The following is a 21,811-nucleotide window of genomic DNA, read 5'->3' as shown; positions in this document are numbered from 1 at the left end:
GTCATACTTAGAAATCATGATGCAGCCCTCTCACCATTTTTTCAAGCATCAAGTACCCAGTACTCTGAATTTTGCTCTAATTGCCCTTGTCTGTTATTTAGATAATGTGATATCTGTGTGATGCAAAGTACATTAAAACATAAGTGATTTTGCTCGTAGATACTAGATAGCACATAGAAAGTGAGACAAACTAAAATCCTTGGTCTGATTTTGTAGAAGGAAGGAATTACAGTCATGCATGGTACAGCAAGCTTAATAATCACAATTTATGCCTGCCTAAAAGTGGGGCATGTTACTTGTGTTAGTAGCTGCAGTTCATTCTTTGCTGACTTTTACTTTAAATTATATGTACTCTTACTTTGCAACTAAACCCCCCCATCACAAAAATATGTGGTATTGTGCAGGATAGAAGGAAATATAGTCTTATTTGAGCTTTTTAACAGTTCTGTAGCCAAGGCAGAGTTTTTAAATAGCCTTATTTTACAGATAAAAATCAGATCTCATAGCATCTAAAGGACTTCCTAAAGGTCACATAGCTGAATACAGGAGCCTGCATTTAGAAACTAAAACATTAACATAAATACACCATTTTGGTTATACTTTGCGGGTGGGGTTTTGGGTTTTTTTTGCTAACAATCTACTAAAAGCTGGATGATGGACCTTGAGAAATCCATTTCAACCTTGAATTTTATCCATCTCTATCTCCTAAACTACCAGAACGTTATCCATTTCTTAAACTACAAAATCCTACTTAATTCCCGCATCACTTATCCAAACCCACATTGTAATACCTATCTTTTTTTGTTTTGTTCGGAGTGCCTTATTGTTTCAGTTGAATAGAGCAAACTCTTCGAGGTTTAAAAACCATGATTTAGACCCCTTTCTTTAGACCATATTTAGCCCCATATCTTACTTGTCTTCAGCACATGTTTATTGATTGTAGTTTGCTAAGATTATACACTAGACAACTAAAATATAATCTGGTCACGAGTACATTCTTAATGTCTTGTATAATCTTAGTATATAATTCTTCACAACTCAAAGTTTATTTTTAGAAGACAAATACTGTGTTTGAAAGCCGTGATTTATATTCATGATTTCCTACCACAAAAGGGGGGGGAACCATGTAATTTGGCATGTTCAGACATGTTCCACTTATCCTTAAAGACCAGCTGCTCCTTAAAAACAGCTTCCCAATCTCACAAGATTTTTCATTGTGCCATTTATGATGTTTACATGTGCTGGATGGAGGAACTTAGAAAATCTTCTTGTGTTATACCCTTAGTACTGGGCCAGATAGGTTTTTAACTTTACTATTCCATTTGTCATTCCATCTTGAGTTGAGGCCCCAAAATTCAACTGAAGAGACTGCACTAAGAAATGCATCATCTAAGGATTTTGGAATACACTGCTCTCTCACAAGGTACCAAGAAGCAAAAACTCAAGAAAAGACAAAATTTAAGAAGATACCCCTGATGGTGGAAAAATCCTCTGCTTCTTGATGCTTCCTAAGGGCCTCAGTGTCATAATAGGCCATCACAGGAAAACTGATCGTCAGAACCAAGGCCCCAGAGTCATCAAGAAAGGGTTGGTTGTGTGCCACACAATCTGCAAGAGTGAATGGTCTGTTTGAGAAGGTTTTTCTCTCTCAGTGGTTATGATCAAAACTTTAAAGCTTAAGGAATGAGCTTACATTTTCCAGAAGTGTGATTGAAGCTTAGAAAACTACTTATTCCCTGAAGATGCTGGAGAGATTGAGAGATGTACTATGCTCAAGTTTTTCTCTTACTTCTACTTCCTCTCTTAAAAGTTCATCCCTAATAAGCTGCTATTCATTTCTGTCCTTCGTACTTTGTAGTTTTTAGAGGGGGAAGAACTTGACTGAGTCACACTTGCAGCCTGGCCAAGAATGCAGCGCACGTGTCTGACGCATCCCCACTCCATACACTCCTGTTGAGAGCATGTTATATATGGCAGCACAAATTCACGGAATCTGAAACTGAGTTTCATAGATGCAGAGTGGGACCTTCTTTGATAGACTGAATAATGTACTTCTATTGGTTAGAGTATGGGTTTGTTTTTTTTGTTGGTTTTGGGTTTTTTTGGGTTTTTTTTTGGTTCTGAGCTGAGATCTTGTTTTCTGCATTTCACCATTTTTACTGTAGAGTTTTTGGCTACCTTTTATCAGACTAAAAGAAATTTCCTTCTATCCCACTATACTGAGATCTGCCTCTATTGAGAGAATCAAACAAATAGTCTTTAATTTTCCATGTGGTGAATTACATTGATTTGCATGAAACCAACTTCATATTCTTATGATAAACCCAAATTACTTGTTAGGTATTATCATTCGTACATTGCTGGACTAGGTTTTCCAATGTATTTTGGACTTCTTTCTTCATCGCATTTGTGATTAAGAATCATATGTAATTTCTTTCTTTTATTGTTCTTACTGGGATTTAGCATTGAGGTTATACTTACCAGAGGATATCCTCCCTTCCCTGTCTTGTGAAATTGGGGTTTTTCATTCCTTGATTTTTTTTTTTTTTGCTTGTTAGGGCCACTCCCTTGGCATATGGAAGTTCCCAGGCCAGGGGTCAAATTGGAGCTACAGCTCTGGCCTGTGCCACAGCCACGGCAATGTGGGATCCGAGCTGCATTTGCGGTCTATACCACAGCTCATGGCAACGCTGGATCCTTAACCCACTGAGCAAGGCCAGGGATCGAACCCACATCCTCATGGATACTAGTCAGATTTGTTTCCGCTGAGCCACAATGGGAACTCCTCATTCCTTGAATTTTTGGAAGAATTTACATTCAATAAAAATTTGAGCCTGATATTTTCTTTATGGGAAGATTTTTAAATTACTGATTCAGTGCCTTCACTTTTTATGATCTTGTTCTGAATTTCTATTTAGCTAAATGAATTGAACAAATTATTTTTCTGGGAATTTTTCTGTTTTGTGTGAGTTTTAAACTTAATTGGCATAAAGCTATTTCTAATATCCTTTGTTTTTTTGCCTTATTTTTCATTTTTTAAAGTTTTATTGAAGTATGGTTGATTTACAATGTGATAATTTCTGCTGAACAAAGTGATTCAGTTACATATACACATATCCATTCTTTTTCAGGTACTTTTCCCACATAGATGATCACAGAGTATTGGGTAGAGGTTCCCTGTGCTGTACAGGGCCAGTCATTCCACAGACCTCAGTGTTCATATGTCAGTCCCAAACCCCCAGTCCATCTCTCCCCTCCAGAACTGTCTCCTTTGGTAACCATAAGTTCATTTTCAAAGCCTGTGTACCTGTTTCTATTCTGCAAATAAGTTCATTTATATCTTTTTATCAAAATATCCTTTTAAAAAAATGTCCGTATCATGTTTATCGTTTTCATTTTTGATGCTATTTAATCTAGACCTTTTTAATCTTAGCAGATAATATCACTTGTCTGTTTAACAAATCAACTCTGGCTTTTCTCATTCTATCGGATGTTTTCTATTTCATTGATTTCCACTCCTGAAATAGTCTATTGTCTTTCGATTTATTCTGTTTTTCTAACTTATTTCATTGGATGATTTGCTCATTAATGTGTTTTTTTTTTAATACTATAAACATAACCAAATAGAATTTTTCCTAAGTCTGGGATGACCATACAGTTTTTCCTGAGTCCCTTATAGTTTATAAAAGTAACTGCTAATAGCTTCCCTTTTTTAGGCCCCCAAATACCCTGGTTGGGACAATCAGACAATCAGTTATTTGGTCTCCCTACCCAAGTCCTGCTTTAGCTATATCCCACAAGTTCTGATTTGTGGTGTTTTAAAAATTCAATTCCAGGAGTTCCCATCGTGGCTCAGTGGTTAACGAATCCGACTAGGAACCATGAGGTTGCTGGTTCAATCCCTGGCCTTGCTCCCACGATCCAGTGTTTCCGTGAGCTGTGGTGTAGGTTGCAGATGCAGCTGCGATCCCGCGTTGCTGTGGCTCTGGTGTAGGCCGGCGGGTACAGCTCCAATTCGACCCCTAGCCTGGGAACCTCCATATGCCTCAGAAGTGGCCCAAGAAATGGCAAAAAGAAAAAAAAAATTCAATTCCAAGTATTTATTATTTCTTCAATCCCAGAGTTCTTTAAATATATATTTCTTAATTTCCAAGCACATGGGAGTTTTCTAGCTGTCTGGACTGTATGATTTTTATTTAAATGCCATCAAGAGGGTATTTAAAAACAATCATAGAAACAATTGAACAAGCAGCATAAGCCAGTGGCTCTGGAGTTGGACAGACTAACAGACCTGGGAATGAATCCCAGCTCTGCTATTTCCTAGCTATATGACCTCAGGCAGGCATTTAACTTTTCCAATCTTTGGTTTCTTCATCTGAAAATGGGAGAGTACTAGATTCTTACTGCATAGAATCATTGGGTGAATTAAATGAAATCATATTGGCAGAGAAGGTACTCAGTCAGCTTCCATGACAGTTGTACTTTTAAAAAATCATTTTAACATTCCATAAAGGAAACCTAAGGAATCTTCCTAAAATGATGTAGCTACAACAACTTAGAAACTTTAGTTGGTTCATTACTTAATGCGAAGTTTTAAAAAATGTAAAGCTCTCTTTGTAATCTTTTCATTGTTAGACTTATTCGTGTTATATATATATAAAAGTAACACTTTCACCATCTCATCTCCTGGGAACATTTTGTATTTACAGTACCTTCTTTCTTCCGTATTTGATCTTGAGAAATCAGATAAACATCTAGGACATATTTTTTTCCTTATCTCTTTGTTTTTTCCCAGCTTAGATGGGCCATTTTGAGTTTAGGTAGCACTGACAGGCCTCACAGAGCCCAGAGAGCCGTTTCAGAATTCTTTGGTGGGCATTTAGGGACAATGTTTTTGCTTTACAGTAGTGCCTGGCTCTTTGTGTGCGGCAGGAAAAAATATATTAATGTGAAGTTGAGTGGCACATTGCCACCTGGAATAAATCATCTTTCTCTTTCTGAGAAAGGAGACTAGCTACTGGCTAAGCAGCTAGGGGACTCCTGTGTGTGATGGTCTTCTCCCAGTTCCTTAAGATCTTCCCTTACATTTGTATAAGCTCTGAATTTAGCTTGTTGCAGGCTGTGAAGAGGAGGTTGGGTAGCTGATGGTGATGTTTGAGGTAATGTGTATCGAGAACCTAGTAGTGTGGGGGGCCCTATTTCATGCATTATCTTCTGTAGTCTTTACAAGAGACCTTTGGGACAAATATCCCGATTGTCCTCATTTTACTAAGGAGGAAACTGAGACTCAGAGTGGTTATGTAACTCATCCAAGGTCACACAGCTAGTAAGTAAAGATAAAGATTGGATTTCAGCCCAGGAGGTTCTGACTTCGCAGCCAGAGCCTCTTAGCCAGCTATGCTGCTTCTCCGTTTTCTATCCTCTCTTAGCTTTAACGGAAGTATTAAGTATGGGGTGTTGGTTTCTGGGCTAATTTTCTGTATCATCTCTCAGCTGGCCTCTGAACTTGTCACTGCTTCACCTGGCACCCATAGCCACTGTGTAGCCTTCGTTGAATCCGCACTTTTCTCCTTTTTTTCCTCTAAGCATTGTGTTTACTCTGTGTGTTGGCAGCAGAAACCGAAAAGGAAATGCAGAAAAAGCATCTAACGGTTTTCATAATGTAAACCAAATGTTGGTAGCGTGGGTGAGCTCTTGGGAGGAAAGGCGCTATATAAATCTGACAAATAAATAAATAACTGTTTCTTTAAATAAACTGGCACAGAAAAAGCCAGAATCTGTAACCTATTGAGTGTAGGCTTGCTCTGGAGTCAGAAGTCTCCTTTTGCTCACCAACCACGAGCCCACTATGGCCCAAACTCTGTTGGGATAACGGTGGAGGAGGGGGAGGGGGTTAGCTGGAGGAAGAAGAGGTCTGTTAGGAACGGAGCCACTCCTCCGTTGAAAATGATTGCCTGCCTCAGTAAACAAGAGGCATCTCTCTGTCATAGCTGTACTATGTATACAACACATTCTTAGATACTTCAAAAGGATTGTGGGACGGGGGAGGGGGTTCAACGGAAGGTCAGTGTGTAAAGTTCACAGAATGTATTTTGAGGACAAGAACTGAATTACTTTACCGATTGCTGCAAATAAAAGCCGTTATCACCAGCAAGCTGAATCTGTCTTCCAAATATGTTGGTTTTGTGACCTACTCCTTCAGCTCCACTCTGCTGCTCCCACTCCCTCAAAATAAACCAGGACCAAACAATCCCAATTATAGAATCTGTTCTGCAGATTCCGGGCTGGTAAGCTTCATGCACCCTTAACGTTACTAACGCTGAGGGGAAGGGAGGAGGGTTGCTGGCTGGTGCCCATGTGGAAGTATCTTTTCCTGAGGGCACTGTACCAGGCCAACTCTAGAGTTTCATTGTGGGAAGCGAGAAGATGAGTTCTGAGCGGAAGTGATTGGGTCTGCCAGCTGCGCAGGCTCTGGTTACAGAACTGGGGGTTGTTCTATGCCCTCCCAGAGCCATCAAGGAAGTGATGTGTGGAGGTCACCTTTGAAGGTGCTGAGAAGGTGGCAGAGGGGCAATGGGAGAGAACGTGAAAAGTGGATGCCCTCGGTACTGTTCCTGACAGCAGAAACTTTGGGTCCTTTGAAAAAATAAGTCCTAAAGGATACGTGCATTTTTCCTTTCTGCCCACTTCAGAATTTTCTTTAAAATTTTCTTCAGTGATTAACGAATCCGACTAGGAACCATGAGGTTGCGGGTTCAATCCCTGGCCTTGCTTAGTGGGTTAAGGATATGGCGTTGCCGTGAGCTGTGGTGTAGGCCGCAGACGTGGCTTGGGTCCCTTGTTGCTGTGGTTGTGGCGTAGGCTGGCAGCTACAGCTCCGATTTGACCCCTAGCCTGGGAACCTCCCTGTGCCATGGGAGCGGCCCAAGAAAATGGCAAAAAGACCAAAAAAAAAAAAAAAAAAAAAAATGGTGCTGGTGCCTGTGTTCTAAATGTCAAGCCTAAACCCAAGTTTCCGATTTATACTTCAAAGACCATGGGAGGGTTTCCTCAAGTACAGCAACCTTGAAAATTGCATTCCTGATGAAGTTCCACTGTAATGCATTCAGTGCCCACTGAAAGTTACAGAGTTTATAAAACTTGTTTAAATAATTGGCCAGGCAGATTGATAATTTTGTTGTCTGAGATTAAGGGATACATATATATAAAATAGTTTGGTGATCTTCATATTATAAAATGATCTTGTTGTGGTGCTGCTTTTGGTAAGGAAGTAAAGACTCAGTGAGAACCATGCTGCATACTCTGATCTAAACTGTTTTATCTGCACACAAATCCCTTTGGTTTAAGATTTTAAATCTTTGTGTTCTAGAAGTGTGTGGGCCACCTGTTGTCACAGATTGACTCAAATAAGATTCAAATTATTTGATTAAAGCTATTAATAGGATTCGTGCTAAAAGGAGAAAGTGAGACCTTAATGTTAGGGAGTTATGTTGTTGATTTTAAAAAACTCATTGAAATTAGTTTTTCTAAATCCTTTAATCTTCCCAGAACCTTGGCTTGTACTTTCTGCCTGAGGGCCTACATTTACAAATGCAGTTCTTTATACACATCGATTAGGGCTTTATGTGCATCTCACGGATTAAAGCCTTGCATTGATGGCTACCATCTCTAACTTCTACACCCACCCTTCGGAAATCTATCCCAGACTGTTGTGGTTACAGCTGTGGCAGAAACCTGCTTTGTAGACGTCTGTTTTGTCACACCAGTAGTATTTTTGATGGATAACCCATCCTTCTGTTACAGATGAGGAAACTAAAGCAAAAAAAAAAAAAAAATTGCCTTCTGTCACTTCCCTACTAAGTGGCATTGCTTTTACTACCCTGCTTTCCCAACAAGGGGAGGGCACTTGGCACATAATCTGGATTTTCCTGGCAGCTCAAACTTGTTGGTTAATAACACTTTTTATTTTTAAGGGCCGTACCCACAGCATATGGAAGTTCCCAGGCTAGGCGTTGAATCCAAGCTGTAGCCTCTGGCCTACACCACAGCCATAGCAACGCATGATCCAAGCCACGTCTGCGACCTACACCAGAGCTCACAGCAACGCCGGATCTTTTAACCCACTGAGTGAGGCCAGGGATGGAACTAGAGTCCTCATGGATACTAGTCAGATTCGTTTCCAGTAAGCCACAAGGAGAGCTCTGATTAATAACACTTATTGTCTCATAAAATACTGTAATAACATTAAACTGTAGATGAGTAAAATATTACCTAAAATCATACGTGCAGATCTTTCCAGGATTTTATGACACCATAGATACTTTTTGTGCTTTTGCAAAAACGCCTTACCATGTCCTTATATATTCGGATATTACATCATATTTGATAGTTGCTTTCAGCTGAGTGGCTATATCACTGGGTACCTAGCTAGTTCCTTGTTAGACGTTTGCTTTGGTGACCACCTTTGTAGCTCTATCAAATAGCTAATGATTTCAGAGCTTTCCTGTGTCAGGCAGAGATTCTTAGGTTCCTGCTCGGCCTTCAGTTAAGCAGAAAAATCTCAGTACTTTTTGGGTGGCTAATGAAGCTAAATTTTATGACCATTTGCATTTCTTTCTTCAGTGATTTCACTGTGTACGTTCTTTACCTATTTTTTTCTGTTGACACGTCCATCTTATACTTTTTAAAGCTCTTTATATCAACAGCACTAATATTACTATATCTGTTAAAGAGTTTTGCTTACTTTAATTTGGGGGCTTGCTTCTGGTATTTTCTATTTTAGATTTTTCCCAGTTTGTTTTCTTTAGGTTTTGTTTCTGTCTTTGACTTAGAGAAATTCATACAAGGAGATATATCCGTATTTATTCATGCCTTTTGGTATGAGGTATAGGCAGATTTTTCTTCACTCTAAGATGTTTTTATATACAATAACTATCATGATTTCACACTGAAATATTTTGGCCTGCAATATAAAAACAGGAATCTAACTTCTTCCCATTTATTTAAAATGCTAACCTTAAGCAGTGAATTTTGGAATACACTAGACAGTTTGTGACTACTCAAACCTTTTGACACACCTATTTTTCATTCCTTACACTCCCAGTTAGTATGGCTTTGTCAATAACGAATAGATCACTTAAATCTTTTAAATAAATAGTAGAATCATTTTGTCAAGTCATCCATTCAAGCCGCTCACAATAATCATTGATAGTTTTCAGTGAATGAGCAGCTTCCCAGTTCTAAATATTTTCTTTAATTAGATCTTTTGCTGAGAAAAGTTTTAGAGTTTTATTCTTGTAGAGCCTACTCATTTCCCAATTATTCCCAGGGATTTTATATTTTTTGATTAAAAATATATCCCATGTGTAATAGTAAAACTAAGTTTTTCTAACTGGTTAAAGACACTTTGGTCTTTTCAAAGTCTGTCTATAGGTGAGAGGATGAATGAACCAGGGAACAAACATGTTAGTGATATTTGCAAATACTTGGTTGTATATATTCAAATGTGTAATCTGGCCCAGCTGAACAGATTGTGCATGAAATCACCATGCATAGAAAATAGAAGGCTACCATGTCATTGCTTTATTTTTTTCCAGTCTCTGACTCAAGAGGTTTGAAGTATAATTTTGGGAAGAGGGTAAAATGTGTAGAATAAACAAATACTTTGTAAGTAATTCCATTAATCTGAACTTCTAATCCTCAGTGCTCAGTCATTGTAGGTATTCATCATGTTCTTATTTAATCAATGTCACTACTTTCTTCTTACAGATTTCAGAGACAAATGTCTGAACCCTGCCACCCCTTCCCTCCTCAGTCAGGACTTCCTGGAGATAATCGCCCCAATTACCACCGGCAAATGTCAGAACCTATTGTCCCTGCAGCTCCCCCACCCCCTCAGGGATTCAAACAAGAATACCATGACCCACTCTATGAACATGGGGTCCCAGGCATGGCAGGCCCCTCAGCACATGGGTTCCAGTCACCAATGGGAATCAAGCAGGAGCCCCGGGATTACTGCGTTGATTCAGGTAAGCATAAGATCATGCGCTTCTTATCATTCTCTCATTCATCCATCTGGTCCTTACTGAGTGGCTTGTGTGTGTCAGGCTTTGGGGAATAGTTTTTATCAAATTTGCCCTCAAAGAACTTAAGAGCTAGTAAAACGGACATGTTTACGCATAACAAGACAAAACAGAAAAGTCAAGCACAAATAGTAAGAAGTACAGTAGGCACTCAATAGCTGTGCAGAGCATATGAGTCTAAGCCTGAAGGTTGCCGGGATCCAGTCTTGGTGATGCCCTTTAAGGCCTGGTATCTTCGAGTCACTGGACACAGGGGATATTATTTCTGTATTTTAGTCCTGCCTCCAGTTTTGTGGCTTTCTCTTTGAATGCAATGACCCATTAACCTCCCAGTGTCAAGAGTCCACATGTATGATGGGATTCTTTGTATTCTTTGAAATGGGGTCTGAGAAAGCACCTGATGTCATAGCTGTGTGAAGTTCTGGGTAGGCATCAGGAAAAGTTTGTCCTGTTGGCTGCTTCATAGGATTCACTGCTCTATTGCAGTCCTTTCATCTGGGAAAATTCCTGTCTCTCAGCTGCGGCCGGTGTACACAGGGAGAAGCATAACATATCAGAACTCCTAGTGTCTGGTTTTGGGTTATCTCTTGTGTAGAAACAAACATATCAAGAAGTTTAAGCTGTCATTGAGGGTCTTAGAGGCCAGGCTTATTAAATGAGATCACTAAGGGAAAGGAGAGTTGGAATTCTGTAGCTTGCACATTTAGAAACTCTTTCTTCCTCTTCATTTCCCCTTACTTTAGAAATGACAAATTTTTTGGGGGGTACAGTTGCTGCTAAAGGAATTTGAGGGTGGTGGGTCAGTTATCCACCTTTCCTGTGCATGCTTTTCTTGAAGCCCATGGAGAGGGGCTGGGGCAGTATGTACTCTGGCTTTTTTTTTTTTTTTTTTGGTCTTTTTGCTATTTCTTTGGGCCACTCCTGCGGCATATGGAGGTTCCCAGGCTAGGGGTCGAATTGGAGCTGTAGCCGCCAGCCTACTCCATACTCTGGCTTTTTCAAATGGAATAGGATAGAGAATTTTCTCTTGGCCTTCTCTAAGATAATAGATTGCTCAATTCAGACTGAAATTGGTTATGGGAAAGACTGGGGCGGTAGGCAGAAGGGAGATATCTGTTGCTTTCTGATGGAAAAATTACCAAATACAGGTATTGATAGCTTATAAAATATCTACTGGCATCCCTCCTGAAGGCTTGGATATATTTTTCTCAGGAGCAAGCAGGACGAGCAACATTTTTCCTTTGGGGTTGACATTTTAATCAACCCCATGAGTTTTTCACCTCATCCCACTCCCTTAAACAAGACACCCAGCAGTTGTTACCGTATCTGCAATTCTTTGATCTGAGATGTGTTCCCCAGGTGAAGACTTGTCCCATGGGGGCACAGCTCAGCTCATCCTCTCTTGTCTTCGATGGACTCCTTGATAACATGGTGCCTGAAGAGATAGCTTCAGCATGGGTTCCATTCTAACAGCTCCAGTGTGGTGAAAATGTGCTTGCTAAGCTGCACTCCTGCCCGTTCTCAACCTAGCTTCATGACTTCATGATACCTTCACCTCTTGGAGCACAATTGAATTGACCAAACTGGGAAAGACCTCAAGTGATCTTCCTGCCCCTCCCAGTCCCAAAGCCCAAGTCAGTATAGGCAGAAGGCCACGTTGACCTTTTGAAAGCCAGTTTCTTTTTTTACCATTGCTCTAAAATGAACAGGTTATGAGAGTGAAGAATCATTTTTCCTTCCAGTTCTCTTGATGATGAGTCAAGAGTCCTTTCAGGTAGTGGGTTGTAGTGGTTCCCATGTTGCTGATAGGAGTGCATTTGGCTTACATGCTGATTCAGCTGCAGAAAACTATTGACGAGTGTATACGTCTGTCTTTCAGAAGTGCCTAATTGCCAGTCGTCTTACATGAGAGGGGGCTACTTCTCCAGCAGCCATGAAGGTAAGTAACGATTTTAAAAGTAATAATATTCAGGGAAGCTTAAAATTGCTCGGTGTCCAGGCTAACCATTGAGGTCCTAGGCTTTAAACCTTGCTTAGCTTGTGAACATGAGAGCTCATTGATTGTGAATCTCCAGTTACTTTGCATTCAAGAGTCCGAGGCATGCCCTGACCTGCGAGGGCTGCCATCATTTTCAGTAGTAATGACCTTAATTTTTAAGAAGAAAAAAAGAACCAGCTGGCTTCCACGTTTCCATTCAAGGAGGTTACATGGTACAGCAACATAGCTCCTTTCCATATAAGGTTTCATAGCGGTTACCTAAATTGGAACCTAGGAACTATGTCCTGACTTGAGATGGTACCTTCGGGACTTCAATTCTGCACATTGAAACAGGGAACTGGTTTCCCAGAAGTTATGTCTGGTTTTCAATCGTATGCATCTCTCTGTAAAGATCTAGAACAGTGTGATTCCCCAAACCTGTAGCATCCACTTCACCTGGGACTTGTTAGAAATGCAAACTCTCAGGATCCACCAGACCTACTGACTCAGAGACCCTGTGTGTTTCAGCAGGCCCTCCAGGCAGTCCTGCAGAGTTGCGAGTCTCAGCTTTGGCTGCACATTAGGATCCCCTGGAGAGCTTCTAAAACTTCTGGTGTCCAGGCTTCATCTAGAGCAATTAAGTCAGAATTCTGGGGTGGGACTTAGGCATTAGTAGTTTGTGCAAGGGTGACAACCACCGTTTTCTAGAGTTTTAGAGGAAGGTTGTCAGAGCTGGTCAAATAGCACTGTGAAGCATGGGCAGGTTATTGTAAGTTACTGGTGCACATGAGTGGTTTCTTTGGGTAGCTGCTTCCACTGACTTGGTTATAGGGGAGACCAAGTGTGGCTACCACGGGCACCTGGGGTTATTCTGAGCGAGTGTCCAGCCTAGGAAGGAAGGGCTGTGTACTGGCCCTCTGACTGCTCAGCACAGCTGTGTGGGGCTCTCTTCCAGGTTCCTGAATGTTTCTACAGCAGCAATTGATGTCTGCAACAGGCAAACTAGGAGGGAGAGAGGGAGGAAAACATTTTGCATAATTACAACATTTAGAAAGGAGCATGCTCTTAAAGGAAATATTTTTAGCCAGGCATTGGGCTCCTTACTACACACAGGATCTCTAGCAAGCTTGTGTGTTTTTCCCCTACTCTTTCCCATTCCTTTCCCTGACCTTACACACCATGAAGAAATTTCAGATCTGCATTCTTAATTACTCTAAATTACCCTGACATGGTTTTTCTCTACTTCTGAGGGGCCTGACCACAGATGCCCGTGAAACAGTTAGTGAGACAAGTGTTTCTGATTGGCATCTGTGATTACTGATAGCATCCCGCCTTAGTGTTCACCTGGAGTCTTTGCAGACTATTTTGCATCTTTCATTTCCATTTTGCCCCTCAAAACAGGTTCTTCCTTCCTGCCACCTTTGAGCGATTAGATGGTTGTGGCCACAACTGATGTAACTGCTATACAAATTCAACTGACTTAAATTTCACTTAAACAGCATCTTCCAGATGTTTTAGAGACCCACATGTGGCATTGACTAGAAACCACAGTATACACCAAAATGATACTCATGGGCAGGGCTTCATCTGATTAGTTTGAAAAACAAACCTAGAATTTAGATTTGTCTTTTTCCCCTATATCCTTACCTTAGAGGAAGAAAAGCTAAAAATAAAATGGCAAGCCTGACAGGTGTGTAAACTTTGAAGTAGTTTCCTAATGACTTAATAAGGCTGTTAAAGCATCACTGGAGTAGCAAAATCCATGTAGAAAGTTGGGAAATACATAGATTCCTGGCAGCCAAGGCAAAAAGCATAAAACATGGGGATGTATTATGTAATTTTTGTTGATAATATAAAGTACAATAGTTTGTCATAAGTCAGTTTATAGCACCAAATTTTAAAATAAATTATAGGAGTCCCAGAATCCGAGGTTTTTTTTTTTTTTTTTTGCTTTTTAGGGCCACACCTGCAGCATATGGAGGTTCCCAGGCTAGGGGTCCAATCGGAGCTATAGCTGCTGGCCTACACCACAGCCGCAGCAACACCAGATCCAAGCCGCGTCTGTGACCCTACACCACAGCTCACGGCAACACCAAATCTCTAACCCACTGATGGAGGCCAGGGATCGAACCCACAACCTCGTGGTTCCTAGTTGGATTTGTTTCCACTGCACCACAAGGGGAACACTGAGTATTGCATTCTTAAATCTTTTTTAAATGGAGACTATAGAGTTCCTTATGTTTATTCAAATATTAATTGAGTACTTATGTGCCAGGTGCTATGAAGATGCTAAGATAATTGAGGATATGGTCCTTATCCCCAAGGAATTTAGAATCCATGTTGGAATATAAAGCTCTCACATTATCCAGTTAAGCTTCAATTGTACTTATCACGGTGTACACTCAATTTTTAAAAAATGATTATTTTTCCATTATAGCTGGTTTACAGTGTGCTGCCACTTCTCTACTGTACAGCAAAGTGACCCAGTCACACAAACACATTTTTTCTCACATTGTCCTCCACCATAAGTGACTAAATATAGTTCCCAGTACTCTGCAGCAGGATCTCATTGCTCTCATTTTTTAACTCTCATATATTGCACATTTATATACCAGGAGCTGTTCTTAACTATTGTGAAGATATATTCTGTTCCACTGAACTATTTATTCACTAAATTCTTCCCCAGTCTTTAGATGATGAACTGAAGCACAAAGAGATTACTAACTTGCACAAGGTCACACAGCTAATCCAGGTCCATGGGTCTGGTTCCAGGGTCCACCCTCTTTAAATGTTCCACACCATACCATCTCTCCTTTCCTACTTTTTTTTAAATCAGTCTCCACCAGTTGGGATGCAAGCTCCATGAGGGCAAGCACCGAGTCTGTATTCTATCTGCCCCCTTTTGGCATAGTACCTGGTCTAAGTACTTACTAAATATGCAGTATGCTTACTTTGATGTAGTTAAACAGAAATAATGTTTGGGGCCGAGGACACAAAAATACAAAGTCTTAAATCTCGACAGCATTTCCCCAACCCCTAGCCTCTTAAAAATGATGCTGGTCCAGCCAAGAAGAACTTGATCTGGGCTGTGAAGAAAAACAAACAGATGTATTTCTTAGCGCTTTTACCCATGAATATTGTGTCATAGTGAATCCGTCTCTAAATCTAATGGGAGTCCTCTATGACAGTGGCCTCTGATGCCTGCCCACACCACATACCCCTCACGTGTTTGCCTGGATCACCCGCAAGGTGAATCCAGAGAACCCAGGCACAGAGTCCCGCTGAGCACACGGGAGCACCTGTGCCTCCTCCTGAGAAGTGCATGGGTGAAGGAGAGTATGCCACGGTGCTCCACCTCTGAAATGGGCAGGGCTACCAGCAAGGATGTGGTCCCACCACACCTGTCCACTGACGGGCTTTGGTTCGAGCTGCTGATCTTGTCAGGGTGCCTGGTGACCTAGTGGTCGGCACTGAATGCAGATTAAGGTTTGGTGGGCTGAGAATGCCAAGGCCACCCTTCTGCCCACTGACATGTGTTGTTGGACTAGTCAGGTCCCCTTTTCTGTTTTGCTATCTACAGAACGTAAGCAGAAAGTCTCCACATTCCTTCCACGGTGTCTGAAGGGTGATATCTCCCACTTGCCTTTAAAATTACTGCTCATCACAATCTTCCACAGGCCCAAGTCTTCACTCATTCTGGCATTGTTCTCTACCCTCTAAGCTCTTTCATAATTGAATGAGGTGTGTGGGCAGCCTGGACAAGCTGTAAGAAAGGCTGAAATTAATATTTGCTAAAAGGAAAACGGCGAGACTATGTATAGATCAACTAAATCCACCCAGAGAAGCCAACTGAAATAGATGAGATATCTTTTCAGATATAAAGGCTTAGTCACAGCCGCACTGATCCCCACAGACCTCATAAGATGTGAGGGAACGTACTGATGACTCAGTGCTTCCCTGCCATCCTCGCTCTAGTGGCAGGAATCCGATGCTATTCTGGTGGAGGCCCAAGTGGCCACATCAGAACACAAGCACCTAAGTCCTTTTGAAGTCTCCCCAAATTCAGTCTGGCGTAGATATAGTTTATCAGGCTAAGGACCTGAAGTGGTAGAATCCCATTTTAGTCCCTAAATCCAGAGTTCTCATAGAACACAGACTGTGTTAAGCAACGTGTTCTTTTTAAATTCTCCTTCAGGTTTTTCATATGAGAAAGACCCCCGATTGTACTTTGATGACACTTGTGTCGTTCCTGAAAGACTGGAAGGTGAGTTGCCCCATCCAGGTGGCTGCCAGGCTGGAGGGTGGAGATGTCAGAGCACCTTAGTGAATCCTGTTAATGCCAAAGAGGCGTTTGCACACATCACCCGAGAGCCCGAAACTGAAGCACTGCATGTATGTCTTTGTCCCGAACAGGCAAAGTCAAACAAGAGCCCACCATGTATCGGGAGGGGCCCCCTTATCAGAGGCGAGGTTCCCTTCAGCTGTGGCAGTTCCTGGTCACCCTTCTCGATGACCCAGCCAATGCCCACTTCATTGCCTGGACAGGCCGAGGCATGGAGTTCAAGCTGATCGAACCGGAGGAGGTAAGCACATGGTGCTGGGCTCAGGAGAGTCTCCATTTGTGGCTATTTGTTCCTGTGCAGTTTCTCCATTGAATCTTTTTACTGTGTTAAATATGCCCTTTCTTCTCACTCAGATTCTGTCCTGGCCAGTGGGCTTAGCAGGGCCTTTTCTGTTAATAGGGCAATTTACAATTCATGGACAGGTAGTATATATATCCTCCACCATAGAATACACATAGGAAGTATTAGTAACACTTCTACAAACTCTGGGGAGGGCGGCCATAAAGACTTATTCAAATAGGGTCTGTTTTCTCTTGGAAAGTCTTTTTCAAGGTCAATGATACCAGCTTGTTTTGGTGTCAGTTCTCCTATGTAGGCCTATATCAGAGGCTACATGAACATATTAAGATACTTTGGTAATATATTAAAGGATGCAGCTACCCCACTGCATTTCAAATGGCTCTGATCTAGAGAAAATTATCAGAGATGAGTCAATTTTATAAACTTCTTTATGTGGAACTACAATAGTTGAGAGACGACAAAAACCTTCGTTGCTAATAGAAAAAAAGAAACATTCATTGTTGCTATTGACAGAAAGACCAAGGGACAGAACCTGTATCATTTCTTCAGGAAAGGGGAAGACATCCTAGAACCCCTTTCCTAAATATCACATAACAAAGTGAATTAAATCATGCCCTCAGTTTGGCATATCTCAAAGGAGTCAATTTTAAATTTCTATTTGAATCTAGAGAGATTATAAATGCAAAATAACTTCCCTGAAAATCTGACAAATGCTTCCTTCGGTAGCATGTACGGAGGCATTCCATATTAAGCCAGCAGAGCAAAAGGGATCTTTGGGTTGGGTGTAATTGGAATGGGAACAATGCTCTTGGAAAGCACTTGGAACTGCAGTTGTAGGTATTGTTTGATTGATACCAGGGCCCACTTTTAGCACACGAAGGGGATGGGTGGGCAGGAGGGTTAATAGCAGGTCACAACCAGGCACCTGGCTTAGAGGAAAATGGCCTGAAAGTTAAGACAAGCAAAGGAGAATGTGTGAATTGGAGACTTAGGGAGACTCCTGGTCAATAAGGGAGGAAAGGAAGCTTCACTCAAGGCAGTTAAAGATACATGCAGTGTTTCCCAGCCCACATGATTTACAAAAATCAAAGTGTGTCAGCATCTCATATTGCAAGCAGTTTTGGTTAAGACTCAATCTCACGTCAAAGGCCAGAGTTTGGTGTGGCCGTGTGTTTCTAAGGGTGCCTTCTTGGCCATGTCATGAAGGCGTGCAGCCGTGTTTTTGACTTGCGGCCACCCTGGAGAGCCATCCGCACACATTCTTGTCCTCAGAACGTGGCCTGGTTTGTGTGAAGCTTGAGGAAAGCATGTCACCCAGACTCACTGAGGCTTTTTGAAAAGTCTGTCTGTCATGTGGGCCGCCCTTATTGATTTATCTCATTTCACAAATAGGAGCTTTTATTACTTTATTGCCCCTGCCTCGGGCCTAAGCACAGGCTGTACAGCTGCAGGTAAACCTGGTTATGACCCTTTGGAAAAAGCTGTTATTGAATCTTCTGCTCTCCTACCAGTATAAAGAAAATGACGAACAGATGGCAGAGGGCCCCGGCTTTCTTACTTAATAAAGAAACTAATACTAATCCAGAATGCTTATAAATGCCAAGCAGCTAAGTCACGGGAGAGGCCTGTGGCGGCCTTGCACCCCCCTCAGCTGACTGGACAGCTCTGTTTCTTCAGGAAGTACTTCTTTCCACTGCACCTTGAAATCCCTGAGCATTCTATGAACTCACAATGTCCCAGTCTCTTGGCCCGGGAGCAGCTCTGTTCTATGTGTGCGCGTTGGCCCGGGGACATGCAGCGTTTGAGGGTTTTTTCCCCCCCTCTGCTCCTGGTATAACTTGGCAGGCCCTACCCTTGTTAATGTCAGGAAGATACCAACTCCTCGAAAAAGCTGTAAGAAGTTGTCACGGGGGGAGCTTGAAGGGTGAAGCGGAGGAGGAAGCTGTTTGGGACGTAATTGTAGGCAGCTGTGTGGCTGAGTAGTGCACTCTGGGTAATTATCCATAATATCCATTACACTGTGCATGGAAATTGTGGTTTTAGAACTGCGTTTTGGCAGGCCCCCTAATCAAATGTCTTTTGATAGTCATCCAGCTTAGCACCCTCTCAATTATGACTGACTCGGCTTTAATCTGGAGCCATTTTAACTGTGAATCTGCATTAATGAATATTTTGGGGGGTAGGGTTGTTTGTTGAACATGTGGCAGATAACTGATGCCATGGGGAGGTTTAAAAGGACAGGCTGCTAGAAAGAGCCGTTCCCAGTGCTGTGGCTGCTCTCTTAAAAAGGGAGAGCTATGTGAGGAGGGGGGGTTGTTTTAACTCCTTCAGCCTCTGTCCTCAAGGTGCTTGCCCTCAAAGCAGTGACTGTGAAAGAAAGGAGCTGGCAGCAAGCTATAGGGATGCGCCCCTCCCATTCCCAGCTGCTCTGCAGTTGTGCTGCATCATGATTATTGCAGGAGGAGCAGCCCTGGTGAGGGCTACTGAATCATAGGGCCCTAGCCCAAGAGGATGCATCAGTAACTATGGCTACCAGAGCTACTTTGAAGTCTGTGCATATATAAAAACCTCTCTCCAGTAAGCTACTGCATATGCAAGTGGCAGCCAAGAGAGGCCACGGCTGAAGTTGAAAAATAGTCAAGAATTTTTCCACCACTGCATATGGTAAAATGAGGCTGGGCTTCTTTCAAGGGTCCCTGAATTGTGGCCAACAGCAGTTTTAGTTTCATAGTGTTATTTCTTTTGACCAGGGTTAAAGGACATGTATTGACCTAGCAGGTTCTTTCTAACCACTATTTCTGTTGGTTTAAAATATTTATCTTCTCTAACCAGGGGATGGAATTTTGGTTAATTTTGCCTTGTGGGCCATTTCAAGGAGTTGAATGGATGCAATACAGAGAGAAGAGGAGAGCCCAGGATGGCAGGCGTGCTGTACGGGCATGAAGCAAACAAATGGAAATTTAACTTTCGATGGTTTCTTGCAAGGCAGAACGGAGTCATGGCTATTGAATTATTGTAATATGATTACAACACAGGCATTCTTCCTTATCAGATCATTTCTGCTATTTATTCGTCATCTAGAATCCTGAATTTGGGAGAGGTTGCTTTTATTCTGCTGTGAATACTTGTAAGAAATACTTTAAATGAAATGTTTTATGATCCACTTTTCCACTTTCACTTTTCCTACTTCTCGTTCCACATTTAACATCTGATTTTAAGATCAAAGGAATATAGTTATTTGGGTTTCTTAAGTTTCCAAAACTGAGCCAGAATGCTCAGAATGTGACCCCTGCTTTGTATACATTAAAGACCTCACATTTCTGAGGTTACTCTTCTTCTCCTGCCCTTGACAGTCTTTCTTACAAGTGAGATTTGGGATGTTGAGATACTTGAGAACCGAATTTGCATGGCTGTCTTGCTGAACTCCACCAGGAAGTTTTCCTGCTATAAGGCTTCTTTGCCCAGAGCTCCAATTACATCTCCCCGTCATTGCACCTCAGGTGGACTGGGTTGGATATAATGCACTTCAGAACTGTTTGGGAAGCCCTGTTAATTTTTCATTAAGTGGATAATGGTGCTACATGTTTTAATGTCCATTCTGCAAGTCTGCTGGGAGCAGGGGATTGGATGGCAGCAGGCTGAGATGATCCGATTCCCCTTTACTCCACGAGCTGCAATAAGTAAACATCTCCCAGCCCCTCTCCAATCTTATTAGAATTGAACTTTTGCTCTGCTGGCCCATTAGCAACTCACTAGTGTGTTTCTAATGTTTCAGGAATGACCATTCTAATTATTCCTTATTGACTGCTACAGAAACCATAGCACTTAATGGCAGCATGTTAATGGTCTATGGTATTGGTCAATAATTCATATGTGGAGAAACAGAGAGCTTGCTTCCTCTGGGATGCTCGCCAAGCCCTCTGCAATCTTAAAGCACTAGGATCCTTCCACCTCTAGGTCTCACCTCTTAGGCATTTGTGACTGGATCACTACCTTTGTTGGAAGTTTTTGTCTTGAGGGAATTACATGCTTCTCCTTGCAGGTCAGTGCAGTGGATCCCTGATCAAAGCAGCTGGGTTCTAGAGCTGGTTTCTCCCGGGATTGGGAGAAAACCACCAGGCCCAGGCAGTGAGTCTCTATTGCTGTTCCGTCTCTTCAGGTTGCTCGGCGTTGGGGCATCCAGAAGAACCGGCCAGCCATGAACTACGACAAGCTCAGCCGATCTCTGCGCTATTACTATGAGAAGGGCATCATGCAGAAGGTGAGCAGTTACGAGACACTTAGACCACTCTGACCACTCAAAGGAAATATCAAGGGCTCCTGTAAGAGGACTCTGGAGCGGCTGGGAGGAAGTGGTTGCCTCAGAAGCGATTCTGTGGTAGGAAGAAATCTTGGGAAAACAAACTTCATAGTCACATGAGGCATAGGGAGCACCTTTCAATGCTCTCGGGTACATGAAACCCAGAGGTTGTGTGGGGGGCACGCCGTAGAAAACTAGGCTCCTCTGCTTTAAACCACCTCTACTTCAGAAAATGTCCGGACATTTAGGCCAACTCCTGCTAGTGAGGGAATCAACCTGAAGGTCTCTGCTCCTGTAAGAGCTTCGTTGAAGCCTTTAGGTGTTAAAACACCAAGACTTCCAGATATGTTGGCTTAATACTCTCGAGTGTGTCAGGAGTAAGAAAATCTTATTTCTCTTTCAGAACTTTAGAAAGTCAAGTTTAAAACCTTTGCAAAAAAAAAAAAAAAAAAAAAAAAATTGGGAGTTCCCGTCGTGGTATAGTGGTTAACGAATCCGACTAGGAACCATGAGGCTGCGGGTTTGGTCCCTGCCTTTGCTCAGTGGGTTAACGATCCGGCATTGCCTTGAGCTGTGGTGTAGGTTGCAGAGGCGGCTCGGATCCCGCGTTGCTGTGGCTCTGGCGTAGGCCAGTGGCTACAGCTCCTATTCGACCCCTAGCCTGGGAACCTCCATATGCTGCGGGAGCAGCCCAAAGAAATGGCAAAAAGACAAACAAAAACAAAAACAAAACAAAAAACCTTTGCAAGCTTTGCTAAATAGCAGCAGGATCACCTGGTAGCAGGTTGCACCATAAAGGATGAAGTGT

General features: G+C 42.1%; 1 protein-coding gene across 1 annotated transcript in view; it reads left to right on the top strand.

Annotated features, from left to right (window-relative positions):
* Nucleotides 1-21,811, top strand: part of ETV5 (ETS variant transcription factor 5) — a 56,945-nt gene that overhangs the window by 30,149 nt on the left and 4,985 nt on the right. Inside the window, 5 exon segments of the mRNA NM_001243025.1 lie at nt 9,769-10,028; nt 11,962-12,021; nt 16,256-16,324; nt 16,474-16,643; nt 20,863-20,964. Coding sequence (NP_001229954.1) covers nt 9,769-10,028; nt 11,962-12,021; nt 16,256-16,324; nt 16,474-16,643; nt 20,863-20,964 — 661 coding nt within the window.

The sequence above is a fragment of the Sus scrofa genome, chromosome 13 (assembly GCF_054392235.1).
Source record: "Sus scrofa isolate SSC_HxYL_T2T_F1_AM1 chromosome 13, Sscrofa_HxYL_maternal_Yorkshire_Landrace_v2.0, whole genome shotgun sequence".
In the NCBI taxonomy this organism is placed as follows: Eukaryota; Metazoa; Chordata; class Mammalia; order Artiodactyla; family Suidae; genus Sus; species Sus scrofa.
This window is presented reverse-complemented; position numbering and strand designations above follow the sequence as displayed.